The sequence below is a fragment of the Balaenoptera musculus genome, chromosome 1 (genome assembly GCF_009873245.2).
Source record: "Balaenoptera musculus isolate JJ_BM4_2016_0621 chromosome 1, mBalMus1.pri.v3, whole genome shotgun sequence".
Taxonomy (NCBI): domain Eukaryota; kingdom Metazoa; phylum Chordata; class Mammalia; order Artiodactyla; family Balaenopteridae; genus Balaenoptera; species Balaenoptera musculus.
In genome coordinates, this window is record NC_045785.1 from 149,004,384 (window position 1) to 149,023,763 (window position 19,380).

Sequence of the window (19,380 nt, forward strand, 5' to 3'; positions counted from 1 at the left end):
GGCAGGTCAGTTTGGAAGGTGGGAGCACGCCGTGCTCCATCCCGGGCTCTTCTGCTCTTGGCTGTCTCTGGAGTCCGTGAGATGAGGGTAGGAGGGCTCCAAGAGATTCTCCCTTGGGGGTCGGGGAGAGAGATGCAAATGTGTGTTAGAGAGAGACAGGGAGAGAGGCAGAGAGACAGCAGAGAAAGACAAAGAGAGGTAATAGACATGCAGAGAAACTGGAACTGACAGGAGAAACACAAGGAAGAGAGGGAGAAAGAGATGGGCAAGTGGGAGGTGAACAGCAGGCGTTTTGGGGACCAGCATTCTGTCCTGCAGTTGTTGTGGGCTAGCATTTCTGTCATGTTCCCTTTCAAGGGGGGAAGAACTGAAAGGCCGCACAGGCAGGCCTCCCTCCTGCCTTCCTTCTTTCCCTCTTCCCACTCCTTCTTCTGGTGCCCGGCACGCTGGCCCAGTATTGCCACACACAGCACAGGTGACGAATGTAGGGGGACAAGGGTGGGGCGGGGAGCATGGACTCCATTGGGCTCCTAGTGACCTTGAGTCTCTTCTGTGGCCTGAAGATGGGGCTTCCTGCCAGTCCTTGCTTTCTTCTCCTAGGAGAAGAACCTCCTGGCTCAGAGAAGCATTCACTCATTACCTAATTCATTCATTCTTCCGTTTTACAAATAGGGAGCAGTATTATGGGCCAGATGCACAGTGATCTATGGGTTTTCATTAGCCCAGAAGAACGCAAATTGACCTCTGGCTCTAAGTTGTGAGTGAAAATCTCCTCATTTCTTCTCCCTCTTCCAAGACCTCACATACACTTAAACCATCCTGGGAATAGTCCAGAAACACACCCTGGCCAGCTCCTGCCCACAGAGGCAAAAGATATGAGCACACAGTGCAAAGACCTGAGAATATGTCAAGGGAACAGACAACAGAATGCAAATTTGTGCAGTACAGAGTATATGAGTGCATGAGCATAACTTCTTTCCAAGTAAGGAATTAGGTGACTTATGAAAGATTTGGCAAACATATGTAGTGAAAACCAGTATGGAACTAGAAAGTTCAAGCCATAAGAGGGGAGTGCAAATAAATATGCTAAGAATAAAGCCAATATAGGCACCAGCACCCAGCCTCAAATTTGGCCTGAGTATCCTGGCAGCCGAATCAAAAAGGGAAATGAGATGAACTAGAATTCTTAGTCTGCAATAGAAGTATACCTATTTTTTCAGGAGAAACAATTCCTGGACATTACATAAGTGATTTAATGATGTGAGCACTTGTACAGAAACCAGGACAAAATTTGACATCAAAATCAGAAGTCTCTTCTATATGGTAATTTCTTATATAAACTTCCACTAAAGTGCCAAGGCCGTGACATCCATGTAACAATTATCATTCAATGAATTACTCTCGTGGAGTAAACAACAATAAAAAGCAAGTAGATAAGGCCATTGAGGAAAGTGAAACTTGCTGGTTAAGCTTTTGTGGTCCAAGTTTGCGGCTTTCTGGAGCTCTAACTTGATTCAAGGATAGAATGCAATTTTTAAAGCAACCCCTTTGTGCTTGACACTCTGCTAAAAGTTGAATAAAATGAACTATATAGATTCAGCTTCTACATCTGGGAATTTATAGTTTTTGTGGACACTTCTCTAGAGGCTCAGATAGCAGAATAAGAGCCTTAAAATGGTAGACAGTAAGATGTTAACGTCATACACAGGCAAAGGTGAATGCATTTTGGGGAGGCATGCGGCTTAATAAAAGATTGTAGAATCAAACTGACCCAGGTTCCAAAATCTCTGTCTACCACTTACTGGCTATGTGATCTAAGGCAAGTTACCTGACCTCTCTGAGCCCCAGTTTCTTCATCAGTGAAATGGGTTTGGGGGATTAAAGTAGATATTTTGTGTAAGGTGCCTGGTGACCCATCCAACATGTAGCATGTGCCCAATTAGTGGCAACTACACTCCATTCCAGGGTTACTGAAGAAGGTGACATTCCTAGCGTGGGGAGAGGAGCCATGAGCAAGGGAGGAGACTCAGGAGTTCTCTGGTCCTTGCCAGGGTTGCTGGGGACCCATCGCCCCTTCTGAGAAATCCCCTCAAAGCCATCAGCTTCCTAATGGTTGGGACTGGGACTGTCCAGAGCAGTTCTGCAGATGCTCCAACCTAAGTTGTCTCCCAGGAAGCCCCAGAATTCTCTCCCTCTCTGCTCTGTTTCTATCACAACTTGACTGGGAAACTCATGACCCTCCTTTCCCTCGCCTGTTTTCGTTCCTCTTCAGAAATGCCCAGGACTTGGCCTTTCAGCAAAGGAAGGCCCATCTCTCCTTGTAAGGAAGGCCCATCCTTCCCCTTCCAGCCCTGTGGTCTCCCCATACCTCGGCCCTCAGGGGCCCCTCCTCTGCTCGTCACGGCGAGGTTCAGGTGTCAGGTAGGGTGAGGGGCACCACCTCCTGCTTCTCCCTGAGGCATCCTTGTCTAGACTGGATGCCAGCCAGTCCCAGGCAGCCTCTAAGTGACAGCAAAGTGGGGGGGGGGAATGGGAAGCCACATGATGTTCCCCCGCCCACCCCGACCACACCTCCCTGACAGCCGGGCACCCAGAGCTCCCCTGAGCCACAGAGCAGGGCAGGAAGAGAGAGGCAGATCCAGAGCATCGCGGTGTTGAGCCAGGGGCCAGGCACACACCGGGCTGCTCCTTCGGACACATCCCTTTTGCCCAGCCTCTTTCCCTCTGCTTTTTTTTTTTTGCAGTTTCTCTGGTACTTTCCAGCTCACTGCCAAATTGTCAAAAGCTATGAGAGGCAAAGTGCTGTTCAGTTAATGATTCCAGTCCCTGGAGAGGTGGAGCGCTCTTTTAAGAGAAAAAAGTAGAGAGGAGTTGGGGGTGTGCGAGGGGCAGAGAGGGGGATGCTTCAGTACTTTAAACAAAAGCTAAGCTGCAGCTCCTTCTAGCTCTTTTTCAGGAACAGATTAGAAGTGGGGAGGTTTGCCCCGAGCGGCCTTCTCTCTGCGGGGAAAGGCCTGGAGCCTCCCCCTCACTTTTCTCTTTTTCACAGAGTAGAAAGGGGCTGAATCAGAACGCTGCCATCCTTTCGGGCCCAGTGGCCTCCACCCTCCGCGTCCCCAGCATAGGTCCTGTGGAGACCCCGGCAAAACCATCCCTTCGCACTCAGGGAGGCTGCCTGCAAAAGCAGCCTGCTCGCTCCCACAGTGCAAAGGGCAGTGCAAAGGGCTGCTCCTCCGCCCCCTCCACACCCCCTCCTCCTTCCCCAGCTGCTCCCTGGGAAAGGACTGAGAGTAGGGGGTGACCGATGGTCCCAGTGGACCCCTGAAGAATTCCCTCCCTGCCCAGTTTTCCTCCTCAGTCTGGTCCCACCCAAGTCTATGGATCAAGAGCAAACCAGCCAAAAATTCTTCACCGCTGTGCAGCCCTTTCCAGCATTCCAAGTGCTTTCACGTTCCTTATCTAATCTGTTCTCACCACAGCCTTGTCGTGTAGGCTGTACTGTTTTTTACCAGTTTTGCAGATGAAGAAAGTGAGAATTAACTCCCTTGGCTGAATGCCCCTGTGTGGCCTCCACCCCCAGTGAGTTAAGACATCAGCCCTGACTGGACAGTCAACACCTCTCAGAAGGGAAGATGGAAGTGTGGGGCTTGAAAGATCTAGAAAGGAAACCGAAAAACCTCTGTAGAGGCTGCCCTCTTCATAGAGACGAGACCTGCGTGCCCTTTAATTTCCGTCATCTCCAAGTGTGATCTGCCTTTGGGCGGGGCAGGGGGTATTTTTTAAGTTATTTTGATTCATATTGTCCCTGGAACAGTTCCCTGCCATCTTGATACCTCTCATCTGTTCACATCCTCAGACAAAAATTCTATCAGCTGCGAAAATGCAGCCGCACCTTGGGTGCCATGGTGTGTGGCTGCCCAGAGCCCAAGAGTTCATAGCATCCTGGTAGTGGGATCCTCTCAGGGGTCGGGAGGATGGGCAGGGACCAGAAAAGAGGAGCAGGGGCTGCACCTTGCTGAGCCTTGAGCCCACTGGATGTTCTGCTAATGCTCACAGAAAGGACGGTACAAGGTTTGCTCCGTACAAGGCTTCCCTCCTTCACTACCCGCCCCCAGTGAGCTCCTGGCACCTGCTGCACTGTTGTACCCAGGCACCAGCAGGGGCTCCGTGCTGGCACTGTGCCCAGCAGCTGTGGGGCGTCAGCACAGGAGGGACCGGGCATCGAGGAGAAGCAGGGGTCCGGCCAAAGAGAAGTTGGTGACCGGGAAGGGTCTCTGAGCAGCAACGCCAGGGCGTGCAGCTAGAGTCCATGGCAGATCGAGCAGATGAGACAATCCTTGCTCACCAGCCCCACCCCATCACACCTTGATTAGAATGATCTGGCCCCAGAAGAATAGCAATGAATTAATTAGGGTTCTGTTGTCATGAAGCAGCTCATTATTAGAGTCTCTCTCCTGGGAGGGGAGATGGGGAAAGGTGTGAAGATGACAGCTATTCAAACAGAATCTTTTAAAGAGCGAGACCCTCCCTCAGCTGTCTGTTCTGCCCTTGGGCTCTGCCAGGAAGTCAGACACACCAAAGCCTACAGGGCTGCCCTGCACTGCACTGGCCACCCCAGATTTCAGGGGGTGGAGGCTTTCTGCCTCACTTCCCTTCCCTTCTCTGACCCTGTTTCTCAGACCCCAGCTCTGACCCCATCTTCATGATCTTAACTCTTGCTCTCCATCTGCCTTTGAGCCAGCAGAGCTCCAGCTGAGTGGCCCTGGAGTTCTTTTCAGAGCAGCACCTTGAGTGTTTATAGTACTTTCCTCCTAAGAGCTCTTACCGGTCCAACGAGAGCCAAAAAGATCATTTCAACAGACACTAATGCATATAGTGTGTTTGTGCTCCAGGTTCCAGAAGATTTGGTTGCAGGGGGCAGGGGGATGCATGGAACAAGATTCCCTCCTCTCCCCATTCTTTTCTAGCGATGGGAAAACAGAGGCCCAAGAGAGTTGAGTTCTGACTCCCTGCCTACCAGCTCTGTGACCTTGAGGAAGTTTCCTCACCCCTCTGTGCCTCAGGTTCTCATCTATAACATGGGATAATAGGGTTCTTGTGAGGATTAAATGAGAAGAAGTGTATAAAGCCCTTGGCATGGTATCTAACAATAATAGGGGTTAAATCAATGTGGGCTGTGACTTCTGTTCCACTCCTGCCTGGTTTCAGCAACAAGAATCCATCCATTCCATCAGCCTGTGTTATTGAGGTCCTGCTCTGTTCACAGTAGTACCCAGTACAGTGAGGCATATGGAGCTGCACAAAACATTGTGTCTGTTTTCTAGGGACTTACAATCTTGGGAAAGATAACTGCACGTGTTCACAAGTAACTGTGCCAAGAGTCACACTAGATACTGTCGGGGTTCAAAGGAAGGATCAATACAGGCTTCATGGAGGAGGTGGCATTTGGGTTGGGTCTTGAAGGATGATTAGGATCTAGCAGGTAAAATAAATTCTTAAGCAAAGGCGTAAAGACCAAGAACCTGGGGACATAATTGGAAAATGGTGAGAAGGCCGTGTTAGCTAGACCCCTGTATGACAAATTGAGGCATGTGAATTTTTCTAAATTATCAATAGGGACAATTAAAGGTATTTTGTGTGTGTGCATGGATTCATGAAATGATTTCCTTTTTTTTCATCTTCCAAAAGTAGTGTATGTTCATCATAAAAAAAAATAAGAGACTGAGATAAGCGAGAGAGAAAACTACAAACACCTGAAATTTAAGGATTTTGCATACAGAAAAGGCAGGATCAAATAAGTGTTTTAAGAAGATTAATCTGGCAGTGTTTGGTAGAAGAGATTAGAGCAGGAATATGCTGGAAGCAAGGAAATTTCTCAGGTTATCGCAGTAACGCAGATAAGAGGCAATAAAGACTCAGACCTAGCCGGTTAGCAATGGGAAGAGAAATCCAGTGACATGGATGTGCTTCTCTCAGTTACCACGCATTTTCTGCACCGTGGTAGACACAGGCCACATGCGTTTTTTTTTTAAATAACTTTTCCTTTTAACATCTCAGGGGGTCTCCTGCATTCAGGCACAAGCCCAGTGTCAGATAGCCGTGCTCACAAACCTAGACCATCCGGCCATCCCTTCCCATCCTTCCAGCCCAAAATGCCATCCTCAGCGTTAATGAAAGCAAGAGATTACTGTTCCAGATTATAAAGTGTGGCGCAATTTTAGGCCATTGAAAAGAATGAGTTAATTAAAGAGGGTAATAACCCTCTCCGGCGCTCCGCCCTTTGCTCTTTTTCCAGCTGCAGGTGGCCTTCTTTGTCACACGGGAGGAGACAGCTATATGATCTATTTTGTTCCCCAGGAGTTATCTCCAGGGACACCCAGCACTTTTTAGATGTAATTTTTAGTCCCCGTGCAGGCATTGTCCTCTTGTTTGACTTAGGGAAAACCGAGGCCCCAGAGGGAGGCAGAGTGAAAGAGAGGAGTACAGGCTTTGCAGTCAGGCAGCTGCAGCTTGGAGCCCTGCTCGGCTCCTTCCTGTGTGATCCTGCTCTGGATACTTTACGTTTCTTATTCTGTGAGATAGGAAGGCCTACTGCACAGAGTTTTCAAGATTAGTCATGTTTGTATCTCCAACTTTTTGCACACTGGTTGTCATGCTCAATAGATTTTCCATAAATATGTTGAACTAATTGATAAAGGGAGATAAGTGATTCAAAGCCCTCTGTATGTCCAGTTCCAGGAAGTGCTAGTTTCCTTTGCCCCACCAGTTCCCGCTGGAAATTTTCCAAGGTAGTAGTTAACCTTGGGCATATGTCAATATGCCTCATCTTCACTGCATCCTATTCCAGGGCTTGGTGAAGGCTGCGCTGCCTCCACATGGACCCTAAAGGTTGCTTCTAAATCATTCCCAGTTCAAAAAGCCTAAGAGGTTAGATTCTATCCCGATACCGCCAGGGCATCCCCAGGCCGGTATACTGGGTGTGATGCCTTGAATGGAGATTCCGAGAGTCCAACATTGCTAGAGTTTTGGGTAAACAGAGATTCCGATTTAGCAGGAGACACTCATTATTCTTTATGAATTCCTCCTGCTACCCTTCTGTGCTCCCCCCAACTCTGTGCACTCCTGGTGAGTTATTGCTTTGCCGCTGCGTGATTTGATTTCATCTGAGGCTGCTTAATGCTTCTTCCATCCCTCGCTGTGTTTATCTTATTGTTTCCCAGAACAATCAAGTGTTTCCTCTGCCCCTGGCAGCTTCATCTTGTTCCCGGAGCCTCCTGACCTGCCCAAGTCTTGACTGGGAGCAGCCTTGAAAGGTGGGGCTGATCTAGGGTCAGAGCCCTGTGCTCCAGAGCTGCCCCATGTCATTCAACTCTATAAGCTCTAGTCCCTTGTCCTGGGCCTTGGAGCTCCAAGCCCTCCCTAACAGAGCGAGAACCAAGAGATTGGATTCTGGTGCTTCTGGGACTTGATGTCACTCTCCCCTGAGTCATAAAGGGAGAGGCCCCTGGGACAGCAGCTGGTGCCCTTGTAAAGTGCAGTTTGTCCTTCACCCCAAGAAGGTGTGAAGAGAGGCTGCTCCTCGGGGTTCTGTGGGCCGCTGGATGGTGATTACTTGGTCATCTACCCCTGGCTGATGAGAAGCAAAGAAACCATGATTTAGAAGGGAATCCCACTCCAGCCAACCTCCCCAACCTAACCCCCGAACACTTACCTTGCTCAGAGTACATGCTCAATAAATATTCACCACATCCCCGGTCCTCATAAGCCAGAATTCTCAGACTGTCCCAAGATGCAGAAGTCCAGAGACAGGTGGTTCCTCTAGGGACCCCCTCCCTCCCTTCCAGGAGAAAGCCCACCATGGGCTGGCCTTCTGAAATCCAGGAGCCTCTAGCCCCGTGCCCTCCTCTGTTATCTCATCCACCCCCAGCTTAATATCTAGGGCAGATTCCTGACATGCACAGAAATAGAAATAATTGTACGTGGAAATGTCAGTCTCCAGTGTCAAAGCCCCTGTGATTGGCCGACGACTCACTGGGGACCAGTGCTGGAAGCAACTGCATGTGTGTGGGAGGATGTGTGTGTGCACACGCACACAAAGGTGAGGGCGGCCAGAATTCTCAGAGTTTAGCGCACCTTGGTGACCTCCTTCCTTCTCGTGGACAGGAGGGGTCCTTGGCTCCCCTCTTCCTCATCTCTCCTGGCTCCGTGCAACCCACAGGCCAAGTTTTCCAGCTCCTGTGTTCCTCTCCAATCATCCAAGCATTTAGGGGCAGGCTCCCAGCTGTCCTCCAGGGAGCTTCGGCCCACTTGACTGTGACTCTGCATGGATAGTTAATGTTTGCCCAGCTCAGGGGCTGAGAGGGGACATGAGCCAGAGGCACCCTGGAAGTCACTGCTGCTGCTTCTGTGTGTGTGTGTGTGTGTGTGTGTGTGTGTGTGTGTGTGTGTGTGTCTATGGATGCATGCACGTGTAGTGTGTGCAGGATAGAGGGAGGAAGAATCTCAGAGGCTGACTTTACCAAAGACTTCAATCTATAAATAATTCGGGTCATGAAACTCTACAAAAATAAACTTCAGCATGAATCCTCGCCCTCGCAGCACTCAATGCACAGCTGCAGATACACTTGCTCATTAGCTCATTCCCAAGTTCAGTCTGAGCAGCACCAGGCCTTCTTCACCTTTCCCCTCTTTAAAGGTCTCGAAGTGTACACACACACACATATACATATACACATACACACACACACAAACACTCAAAGCCCAGAATCCTGAAGCCAGAGATAAAATCAAATAATAAAGGCATCCTCCAAAGGGAATTCTAGGACACATGGTGACGAGAACTGCTGAAATTGTTGTTGAGCCCTCAATGACTACATGTCAAAAACTCACCCTCTCCAAATACTCAGGTCTGACAAACCAAGTTTCCAAGAAATCTGGGCTTGGACATAACAATAACACTTTTATATTTATATCACACTCTAAAGTTTCCAAAGAACTCACATTTCCTTCCCCTCCTGCTTTTCAGTTTAGGTATCACCTCCTCCAGGAAGCCCTCACCTCAGTCCAGGTGAGGTGCTGCCCTGCCCTCCATGCTGGCCTCCCTGGGATCCCCATGCAAACCTCCTCTCACACGGGGTGGCCCAGGTGTGTGTGAGGACTGATTGGATTGTCTGTTTCCCCATTCCTGGGGCTTCCTAAGGGGATCCTTTCTCGAAGTGTCCCCGGCTCTTAGCACAGGCCTGGCTAATGGGAGGCATGTCCTGAATGAATATTGCACAGTACCGAAATTCAATGAATATTGGACAGTACCAAAATTCGCAGCTACAGAAACTATCACACAAACAAGTGAAGTGACTTGCCTGAAGTCACATAGCCAGTTAATGAGAAAGCTGGGATTAGATCCCAGCCCTGCAGACGCAAACCAGTGCCTCCCTCTGTGTGGTGATGTCTCTCAAACCAATCTATTTCCTACTGAGAAGCCCAAGAAGATTCCCAATTCTATTGCTCTGCAGCAGCTCTTGCAAAAAAAAAAAGATACTACTACTGCTGCTACTACTACTACTACTACTACTACTAATAATAATAATAATAAAGTGATGTTAGAGTGTCAAATCCCAAGTAAAAGCTCCATAATTTAGGACTAACTAGGGAAGAAATTGATGCATAAGAAAAAGAGTTTGGAGGGGCCTGCAGATAAGCTAGTTAATTGGATATGCTGATTTAAATTGGATAGTCAAATAAAGAGGCTGTCATTAATTTCTGTACAGACCTAGCTGTGATTTAAGGGAAAGCTACTACTAATAGGATTACTATTTCATTCTCATTTCAAAGAGGCCCCTCCCACCAGGAGGACCAGACAGTAAATCCCCCCTGGTTTTCACCTCACATCCTCCTGCCCCAGAGCCAGCCCTGATAAACTGCCTTTTAGCCTCCCAGCAGGTCCCCCCAAATTAGGCTCTGAGTTTATTGTTGCCTCTAGGAAGTAGGTGTTTGTCCCACTTTGGCCACTTCCTCTTTCTTTGGGGTCTGAAAGAACTAAAGAGAGTATTTGGACTCTCATCTGCCCATCTACTCTGTTCTCGGCTGCAGTGAACGGCTGTGTTCGCACATTATTATCTCTTAGGAGAGTCACAGAGTGGCTGAGAATCAGGCTTTATGTGGGAAACCCAATACTACCACCCTTTAGCTGTGTGATCTTGGGAAATTCACGTAACTCTCCATGCCTCCAATTTCCCATCTGTACAATGGGAATAATAATAATGTTTACCTCATGGGTTCTTGTACAGGTTAAAATGAGTTCATTTTTGTTAAGTACTTTCAACAGCACCCAGCATATTGTAAAAGCAATAGAAGTGGTAGCTATTAAATTCTTTAGGCCAACAGGGACCTTTGAAAATCCACCAAGATCATCCTCACTACCTTCAGGCAGGGCCACATTTAACCATGAAGCAAAAGAAGTCATCCCATGTTCAGAACCCTCCTGAGAAAGAAGGTACAGTCTTCTGTGGTCACCCACTCTGTAGTCAGGGCTCCTCATGACAGGAATTCTTACTAGAGCTAGCCTATATCTCCTTGCACAATGGTTTAGGCACATTTTGTCTTTTGCTCATCTTCGTAGAGACTGTCACCCTCCATTGTAGCACACTGCCCTTCTTATCCCACCTTCTGAGCTTTGTCCAAGCAAATTGACACCACTAGCTCTGCATGTCCGCTGAGGTCAAGCCCTCCCAGGAGAGGAGGAGCCCAAGTAGAAATATGGGTTGAAGTGACTGGCTTTCCCCTGTCTGCATCACCCCTCTCCTCTGACCCTTCTCCATGCTCCTCCTCTGCCTAGTTGGATGCCTGGCTGGGGCCTGTGCAACTTGGTCTCATAGTGCCCTTCTCTTGGATTGGATTCATGGCCTATTTCAGTGTATTGTTGTCCTTGTGGTCATTGAAACCTGGCCCTAGAGACACAAGCTCAGAAGCTGAAGAGAACTCACTCTGTGGGACACCACAGAATAGACTCAATCTGTTGCATTTTAAAATCCCACTTTTGTTTGGGACTCTGTCACAGTCTCCACCACCACCCTGTGTCTGGCAAGGATGGAGGACAACATTGAACCTCAAAACTTCCCATCCAAGACAGAGAAAGATGGGCACTCGTGTACTTGAATTACAGTAGGGCCCACCTTTGTCCCTCCTCAGTCACAGGGCGTTCTCTTCATCAGCCATGTGCTTTCCTCTGGACCACACCGGCTGGAGCTGGTGGGAGCCCCAGGTGCACCCCTGACTAGCTATGTCCATGAATGGAAGCGCTTGGATGAGATGGGCTCCAAAGCCCTACAGCTCCAGCAGTTTTCATAAGTCTGTGATTCTCCTGTGACAGACCCTGAGAAGATTGCTCCTTCCTGTTATTCAGAGAGGAAAACTGAGCCTTGGGGAGATGAGGTAACTGACCTAAAAGTGTACCATTAGGCAGAAATCAAGCCCAGACAAGAACACAGTCAGAGCAGAAACCCAGGAACCCTGAGTCCCACTGTGGTGTGTTGCCCGGAGGGAGCAAAGGGAATTAGGGAAGGGAAAGACCTCTGCCACCCAGTTGGCCTCCCCTGCCTTCTGCCTGCCAGCCCTGCCCCCACCTCATTCCCTTTGACCCCCAGCCTCCTGGCCCCCTTCTCCATCTTCTCTGTCCTCCTGTTGGTATCTTGGAGAGCTGCACCAGCTCAAGGCAGATAGCATGGGATGAGGGAGTAAGTAGGGGTGCACAGACCTCTTAGGCAATACCGCTCTTCATTCCAGGGATTTAGACTGAATGAAATAGGATAGCTTAGTTCAGGTTCAGTACCAAGAACATTTTCTGTTCTGGGTTAGTTTCAGCTCTGATGTCTGAGAGTTATGTAGGTTTGATTCTGGCTTCAACTGCTTTATTGAAAGATTGGGATTGTAGACAGAAAAAAAAACAAACAAAAAAACTGTTTAGGTCTCTTATTCAGAAAAAAGTTAATGGCTGGGATTAGTCCTAACTGTGATGCAGCAGAGTATGTGATGATAAATTGTCTTTGGTTCAATTCAGCTCCAACCTGGCCATGGGTACCATCTAGTCCTGGGGACCACAAAGGGCCAGACATGGCTTTCCTCCTTCTGACTTTGTGTGCCCAGGCTCTTGGGGACGGGGCTGCTTCACCTGGCAGAGTGTTAACTGGCCTCCCCAGGCGGGGAGATCCTGGGCTGGCCTTGGCGTGGGAGGCTGGTTCCTCAGTTCCTGGGGCTGAGCCAGTGCCCGGAGGAGATTTAAACATCCCTGGAGAGGAGCAGCTGTCACAAGGAGGGTCGTGAGAAGCACTGGGACATTTCCCATTTGGAGGAGGAAGCAGAGCTTGAACTCTCCCATTTTATGGAGACGGAATATTGAGGTTAAGCCAACCAGAAGTCATGACTATCACATCTCCCCCTACCTCCTGCAATAGCCCGAGAACTTTTGTGATTAAAAGCTACTATATTTCTAGAAGGATCTCATGGAAATTTTGGATTTGTCCATCTGAGAGAGAATGCTGCTCTGAAGGTTAAGGGAACTATTTTAATTGTGGGGCATTTTCCCAGACTGAGACCCTTGTTCTTCCCTCTGCTTGAATCCATCATGAGATTTGCTCCAGGGTGGAAGGCAGGAGCCTCAGCCCCACACCATCATTCCTGACCCCAGAGTCTTCCTCTGCCCTATGAGAATGAATTAAATGACCCCCTGACCCCTCCCCTGGAAGGAGGGGCTTTAGTGACAGTTGCCAAGGCAACAGCTTGGAACAGCAGGAAGCCACTAGCTAGGCAGAAAAAAGGTCGAAAGAGGAGCTTAGGGGAGAAGGAGAGTCCAACCCACAGTGGGGAGTTACTGGGGTAGGAATGGCTGAGAGCAGAGTTTCTTCAGTTCCACTGAGGTCACCTCCTCATCTTTAAGCCCAGAGCTCCCCAAGTCACCCATCAAAGCAGACAAGGAGAACCTGGTACCTCTGACTCTTGGCCCTGCTCCAGTGTTCCCACCCCTGGGGTCTAGGCCCAGCGCCTCAGGCAGGAAAGTGCTGTTTCTGCCACTAGGAACTCCAGAACCACTGTGCCCAATCCCACAATGGGCTCGTGGTCTGCTTCTCACTCACTCCAATCCAGCCCAACTCTACAGACACAGACCACACCCTGGCTCAGGCCCCTCAAGTACACAGATTCTCAGGAGGGTAGAAAACTTTGAATAGAAGCACTGGTCCTACCCTCCCAACTCTGCAAGAAATAATGCTCTTGACCCTCTCTACTCAGCCAATAAAAACTGAACATGTATCCATTCATCCATCCTTGCGTGTTTATTGTGGCATCAGGCACCAAGCTTAGCCCTTGCAATGAATAAGTCATGGTCCTTGCTCTCAGGAGCTCTCGGTGGGGTGGGAGAAATGGGCAGAGGGAAGAAGATGGTTAGAAGTCCAAGGGAGAAATCAAAGGGAATAGGAGGGAAGGACTTCATCTTAAAATTGTCCACTGAAAATTGTCTTTTGATCTCACTTTGATTTAGCACTAAAGAGCCCACGATACTTTATCAGTTGGTTCATAGTTCATGTCCTTTCAACGAGCATTTCTCAAGCATTCCCTTTTATCCATCACCAGCTGTGTTCCCAGCTCCATTCTAGTCCTCAGAGAAATAGATAGCCTTCCTGCCTTCAAAATGTTGGCGGACTTACGCACATGCGAGGCAATTAGAGAACAATTTAAGTAGGTAGTCAATATGCGTTAGCTAGTACGTATACAATGAACAAGTCAATTGATTATAATCCCAGGACAAAATGTTTGGTGGATAAAAAGCCATCAGGGTGAGGAGCAATTAGTGTGGTGGAGAGATTGGGGAAGGCTTCATGGGGAAAGTGGGCTTGAGCTAGAGGGGGTTTAGTTGGACGGAGGACAAAGAAACAAGCCGGGGTTGGCAATATTGGTCAAGAGTCAGCTGCTGTGTTGGGAACAGGAAACCTAGTGGTGAGAGCACATTCAAACTATGAACTCCCTGCCATCACCTTTTTGTATGAGGTGCTGGTCCTTAGGGACCTCTCTCCGCTGAAATTCCAAATTCTGTGTAGAGCTTAGTCTAGAGGAACACTTCTCAAACCCCCAGACTAGCAGCATCCAAATCAGCTGGGAATTTGTTAGAAATGAAAATTCTCAGGCCTCATTCCCACTGAATCAGAAACCCTGGGGTGGGCCCAGAGGTGCATTCCCAATCCCTCCAGGTGGTTCTCAGGGCATGCTGGTTTGAAAACCACTGGGCTACAGTCAGTGCTTTTAGATGCTGGCCACTCACTAGATTCACCTGGGAAGCTTTGAAACCCAACGAAGATGCCAGGGCCCCAAGCACAGAGGTTCTGATGAATGGCTCCAGCCATATTTTTTTTAAAACTCCCCAGATGACTCTAATGTATATCCAGGACTGAGAAGCACCATACTAATTGACCTCCAAGTCCTTTCTGACTTCTTATCCTGGGACGGGCTCTGAGACTGATTCTCAGATTTTTGTTCTCAGGGATTCCCGGCTCACCAAAATCTCCTGGTGGATTTGCACACATTCAGGGGATATGTTTGGGGTCAGAAAGACCTTTCTGAGATCCTAAAATCTTGAATCTCTTGATGACCAGCTCTCTGATGGTTTGCGTGCTGGTCCCACCATCCTCTCTTACTTGCCCGAGGCAAAAGCACTCTGTGCAGATGTTGATTCTCCTACCCCAAACACAAATAAGTGTGCACAAGCACACACTCTCACACACCCTTATCATGCAGTGCTATAAATATATGTACACACACACAAGAATAACCATATAGGGATATTCAGATCACACCTAAAAATATATACGCTCACACAAATAAACCCACCATCAGAAGTCCCAGACTAGCACACTCAGACTGCTTGGAAAAGGATTCCTCTTGGTGGAAGTTGGGCTGTTTGAATTAAGAAGCACCTCTGTCTTCCCTGTAACCTAGCCTGCTTCAGGGTAGCGCTTGGGCACAGGATGTAGGGATTATCTTCTATAAACTACCTGCAGGTAAACCCACAGGGGACCACTGAGTACAGATGCTGAGGATGCCCTTTTTTCTTTTGCAGATTCGAGCCGATGGTCCCCCCCATGGTGGGGTCCAATATGAGATGGTCTCCGTGCTCAAAGATGGGAGCCCCATCCTCCGGGACATGGCCTTCTCCATTGATCAGCGCTACCTATACATTATGTCTGAGAGACAAGTAAGTGCTGACACACATCCCTCCTTTCCAGAGCCCAGGAGCAGCAGATAACCAGTGACCTTTGTTCAGAAGCTATTCCATCGAACAAGAGAGACCCCTGGGCCTGCTGCTCAGGGGTCCTAGGAAGCTTTTGCAGAGAGTCAGAGAGAAGCAGTTGGGGCCAGCCACTTCCTGGAGCCTCTCTTTAGGCCACAGACCCTGTCTCAGCATGTGATGAACAGCCCCACAAGAACGGGCCAGACTGCACGAAGCAGCTTGGTGTGATTAGGAGGTAGATTTACTGCTCCCGGGCCCACAGAGTCTGCTGCTCAAGGGAGCCAAAGAGGTGTAAATAATCCAGGCCTCCAGGCTGGGAGAGATAGACCCAAGATAAGGCCCAGAAGGAGATAAAAGTATTGGGCTGAGTCTTAGACTGATGCAGGGTAGAAGCTAGCCAGCTCTGGGAAGCTGCAGCTCTGCCTGCAGAGCTGGGGAGGCCTGAGAAATAAAATTCTGTCCTTTTCTGGGTAACACCTGAGTGGGTTCCCCACCCTCTTGGATGGAATGTTATTCCCTCGGGTTATATTTGATCTGAATATGTGGGAGCAGAGAGAAGGCAAATGCAGGGAGAGCCATGGTGAAGGACAAGAGAAGGACAAGGGAGTCCCCAAATCAGAGGAGGTGCAGAAAGCAAAGCTTAGACCTTAGGAAAGGCTGGCTCCTTCCATTCATTCAGTCAGCGGGTCAACAGTTAGTCAGCAGGACTGGTGATCTTGACATTGACCTGAACATGGTAAGTAAGATAAAGGACAAAAAAAAGGGAAAGGGCTGTGAATCTGTTTTGGTGCTGAGGACACTGACTTAGAGGCTAGACAAGGACGCGGCGCTGGAGGACCAGTGAGCTTTCTTAGGGTACCTCCCCACTCAGGTGTCATTCTCAAAATACTCTGCAAAGATTCCAGGTGTCTGTCATCAAGTTCACCCTGCCCAGAGTTCTCTTTCCCTCCTCCCTTTCTGTATGTGTGAATTCTGAATTGGGGACAAGGGATGAGTGGAAGGAGGAAGAGGTGAATGGGCACATGATGGCATAAGGGTAGAAGGGATGCAACTTTAACTTGAAAATTACTTCCTGAGAAGAGATGACACAAACCATATGCTAATTGTATGCAAATTACATCCAGATCCTCTTGAACCCACCTGTCTTTTTACCTTCTTTCATGTAGCACCCATGGTTGAGGCATAAACAAGTCCAGATGCAAACTTGTAACCCTAAAAAAAAAAATTACTGGGCATGTATTTATGGGGAACAATGTACTGGAAAAACAGCAAAATGAATGGGACTTGGTCACTACCCTTAAGTTGCTTACAGTCTAACAAGGAAATCTTTATCATCAGATTGGAGGCTATAAATGCTCTGCCTTTCCTTCCTATTTTTCTTTGTTTATAAGACAAAAGGTTATTTCTTAAACAAAACTGATAGGTGGGCACCATACAAATTCAAACAATACATACAGAAAAGGAAATAACAAGTTCCCAAACCCCACACCCCCAAATGTAACACCATGTTAACATTTGGTGAACACCATTCCAGGTGCTTCTGCAGAAATATCTACAGATAGAAGGGTGGGTGGGGAGATAGCTCCCTAGACCAGTGCATAAAAGGATGGTCACTGGGATCAAATAGACCTATGTTAACATGATATTTTCAAAGATGTTATGTATGGCCGAGGACCAGGCTGGTAACACTGGATAAAAATTCTTTCTTGGGTTCTCTGAACCCCATGAAGTAGAAAAGCAGAAACAGCAAATAGAAGTGACCAGTGAGACCTCAGTGGAACTGAGAAGATGCCAAGGCACATATTTGGGCTGCATATCTTTTAGTCAAGTGAGATGCTTTCTGAAATTGAATTCAAAATGTGGCCAAAGAGGAGGGCTGGAGGCTGATAAGCGGCCTTCAGGGAATACAATGACCTCTTGAAACCATATCGGATGTCGTCTCTGAGAGCATCAGCTCTGGCTAAACCAAGTGTCTGCATAGCTTATTTCTAAATAATCCCTCCTTTGGTCTCATCTTCTGCATCTGCTGCTTGGTTCCTGTCAGTTGGCACCAAAGAGAAGGGCTCAGTAGTAGCCAGTCATGCTGAGCAGATATAGGAAGAATTTGGTTTAATGCCATGGGGCTCTCTTGAATCAGGTGAGATATTAGTCAAGGGAGATCCCTATGCCCGGTGGAGCCGTGATCAGTGGGCAGAGTCGGAGGCGGACTGGTGGTGGAACTCAGAGGCCTGTTACTTGGAGAGCCGCAGGCCATGTGGCAGTAGGTAGCCTGGTGATTTCACCAGGGGCTGGGTCCAGGGATGAGGGCCAAGAACACCTCAGGAGGGCCATCTGTCTGAGGCCGAGCAGCCAAGAGTACCGGGTGTTCACAGACAGCTCGGACCTCTTAAAGGAAACCATTGAATGTGTGGCAAGAGAACAGTCAATGGAAATAAAGTCAAATGACGTGGGTTCTAGTTCAGCTTTTGCTCTAACTGAGGTCCGAAGCTCTCAACATTTTATAACCGGGTGGCCTTAGACAAGTCACGTCACCTCAGTATGTCTCCCAGGGGTCGATGTGAGGCTTGGCTGAGACAGCAAGAGGGCAATTCCTTTCACGCCACCTCACACACCGCGAATACTCATCGTTCAGATTCCTCACGGCCTGTCCCAGCTCTCAGCCTTTGCGATCCCATTACTCAGGAGGGTGGTGACCGTGGGTGGTGACTAGGAGGAAGCTAAGTGTCGGCACACCCAGCAGGCCTCAGGCCGAGCCAGGAGGCCTATATTCTAGTCCTGGCCTACCTCTAACCAGCTGGCTGACCTAGACCCTGAACTTCTCAGGGACTCAGTTTCCTCAGCTTGAAGGGTGGAGATAATAAATCGAACTCTCTAGAGGCTCTTTCAGACCTTAAGGAGACCTGTCTAAGGCCTTGGGACCAGGACTCTTCTCCGTCTCCAGAAGACAACCCCAAAAGCGCAGGAAACAGCCTTGAGGTTAGACCAAAAGAAGTTTCTGAACGAGTTTTATGAGTCCATGCGTGCCCATATGAACTCCTTCCCCGAAGGGTAAACACTGCAGTGAGGGTAGAAACGCTGGAGGCTATGGATAAGCAGATTCCTGTTTTGAGGCAGTCATTTAACAATTTGGAGTTCCCTAAAAGACCTAAGACCTTATAAGACATCGTGGGAATGGGGTTTCCCACCACCTCACTTTCCAGTAAATCTCTGGGCAGCCTTCTCTCACCCCTGCCTTCACCATGTCCCCAGCTCTTGTCTCCCTGTTCCCCTCCCCCTCCCCCAAATCATGGCACCTATTGTATCCTTGATGCCACAAGAGAGTAGAAGCAAGTCTCTGGCCTCCAGTTTTGCCTAGACAGGTTTTCATCTCCCCATAGAGCTAGAACAATCCAATATAGGCTCATGTGCGCTCTCTCTCTTTCTCTCTCTCTTTCTCTTAGTTAATTAAATGTAATTAAGAAATAAGACTAGTAAGAAGTGTTGGGTCGTTAGTGCCACTGCCTTACAAGTCGATGTTAATGTACTGTTAATAGAGCCAACGCCGGCCAGTCCCAGGGGAACAATTGGGAACCAATTCCCCGATCCTACTAATTGCCCAGGTGCTCCACGGATAGGATGCCTGCCTCTTCCCTAGAAAGTCCATCCCAGCTTCCTCAACAGCGAATCGACCGGCAGATGTTATGGGAGGGAATTCAAGTCGCTACCATATCCTCAGTGTCTAATGGAAGTCAGACGGTGGGACCAGGGAAAATCAGGCAACGAGCCAAGTGAAAAAGCAAGTCACAAGATGAAAAGAAACTTGATAGCCCCAGGTTCCACCCAACTTGTCAGCCTGGCCACTCTGAGAAAGGGAATCTAACTCTGTACTCAGGGTAGATGGGAAAAATGTATGTGGATGGAAGCAATTATTCTATTTTATACTTTAATTAGTTTGAATTAGCAGAGGGAATAGAGGCATAAAATGATCTAGCGAAGGGTGAAATGGAAAAAGGGAGTCACAGTGGAGAATGGCTCCATGTAGGCTGGAAAGGGCCTTGGGAACAGCAGAAAGGCTGGTGATGCGTGTATGCGTGTGTGCGTGTGTGTGTGTTTAGGGTGGGTGAGGA

The 19,380-nt window shown here is 48.6% G+C and overlaps 1 protein-coding gene across 3 annotated transcripts in view; it reads left to right on the plus strand.

The window, feature by feature from the left end:
• Positions 1–19,380, plus strand: part of PLXNA2 (plexin A2) — a 222,099-nt gene that overhangs the window by 81,101 nt on the left and 121,618 nt on the right. For all 3 annotated transcript variants that reach the window (XM_036859147.1, XM_036859155.1, XM_036859165.1), the window contains exon 4: positions 15,104–15,238. In XM_036859147.1, coding sequence (XP_036715042.1) covers positions 15,104–15,238 — 135 coding nt within the window. The remainder of the gene's footprint in view (positions 1–15,103; positions 15,239–19,380) is intronic.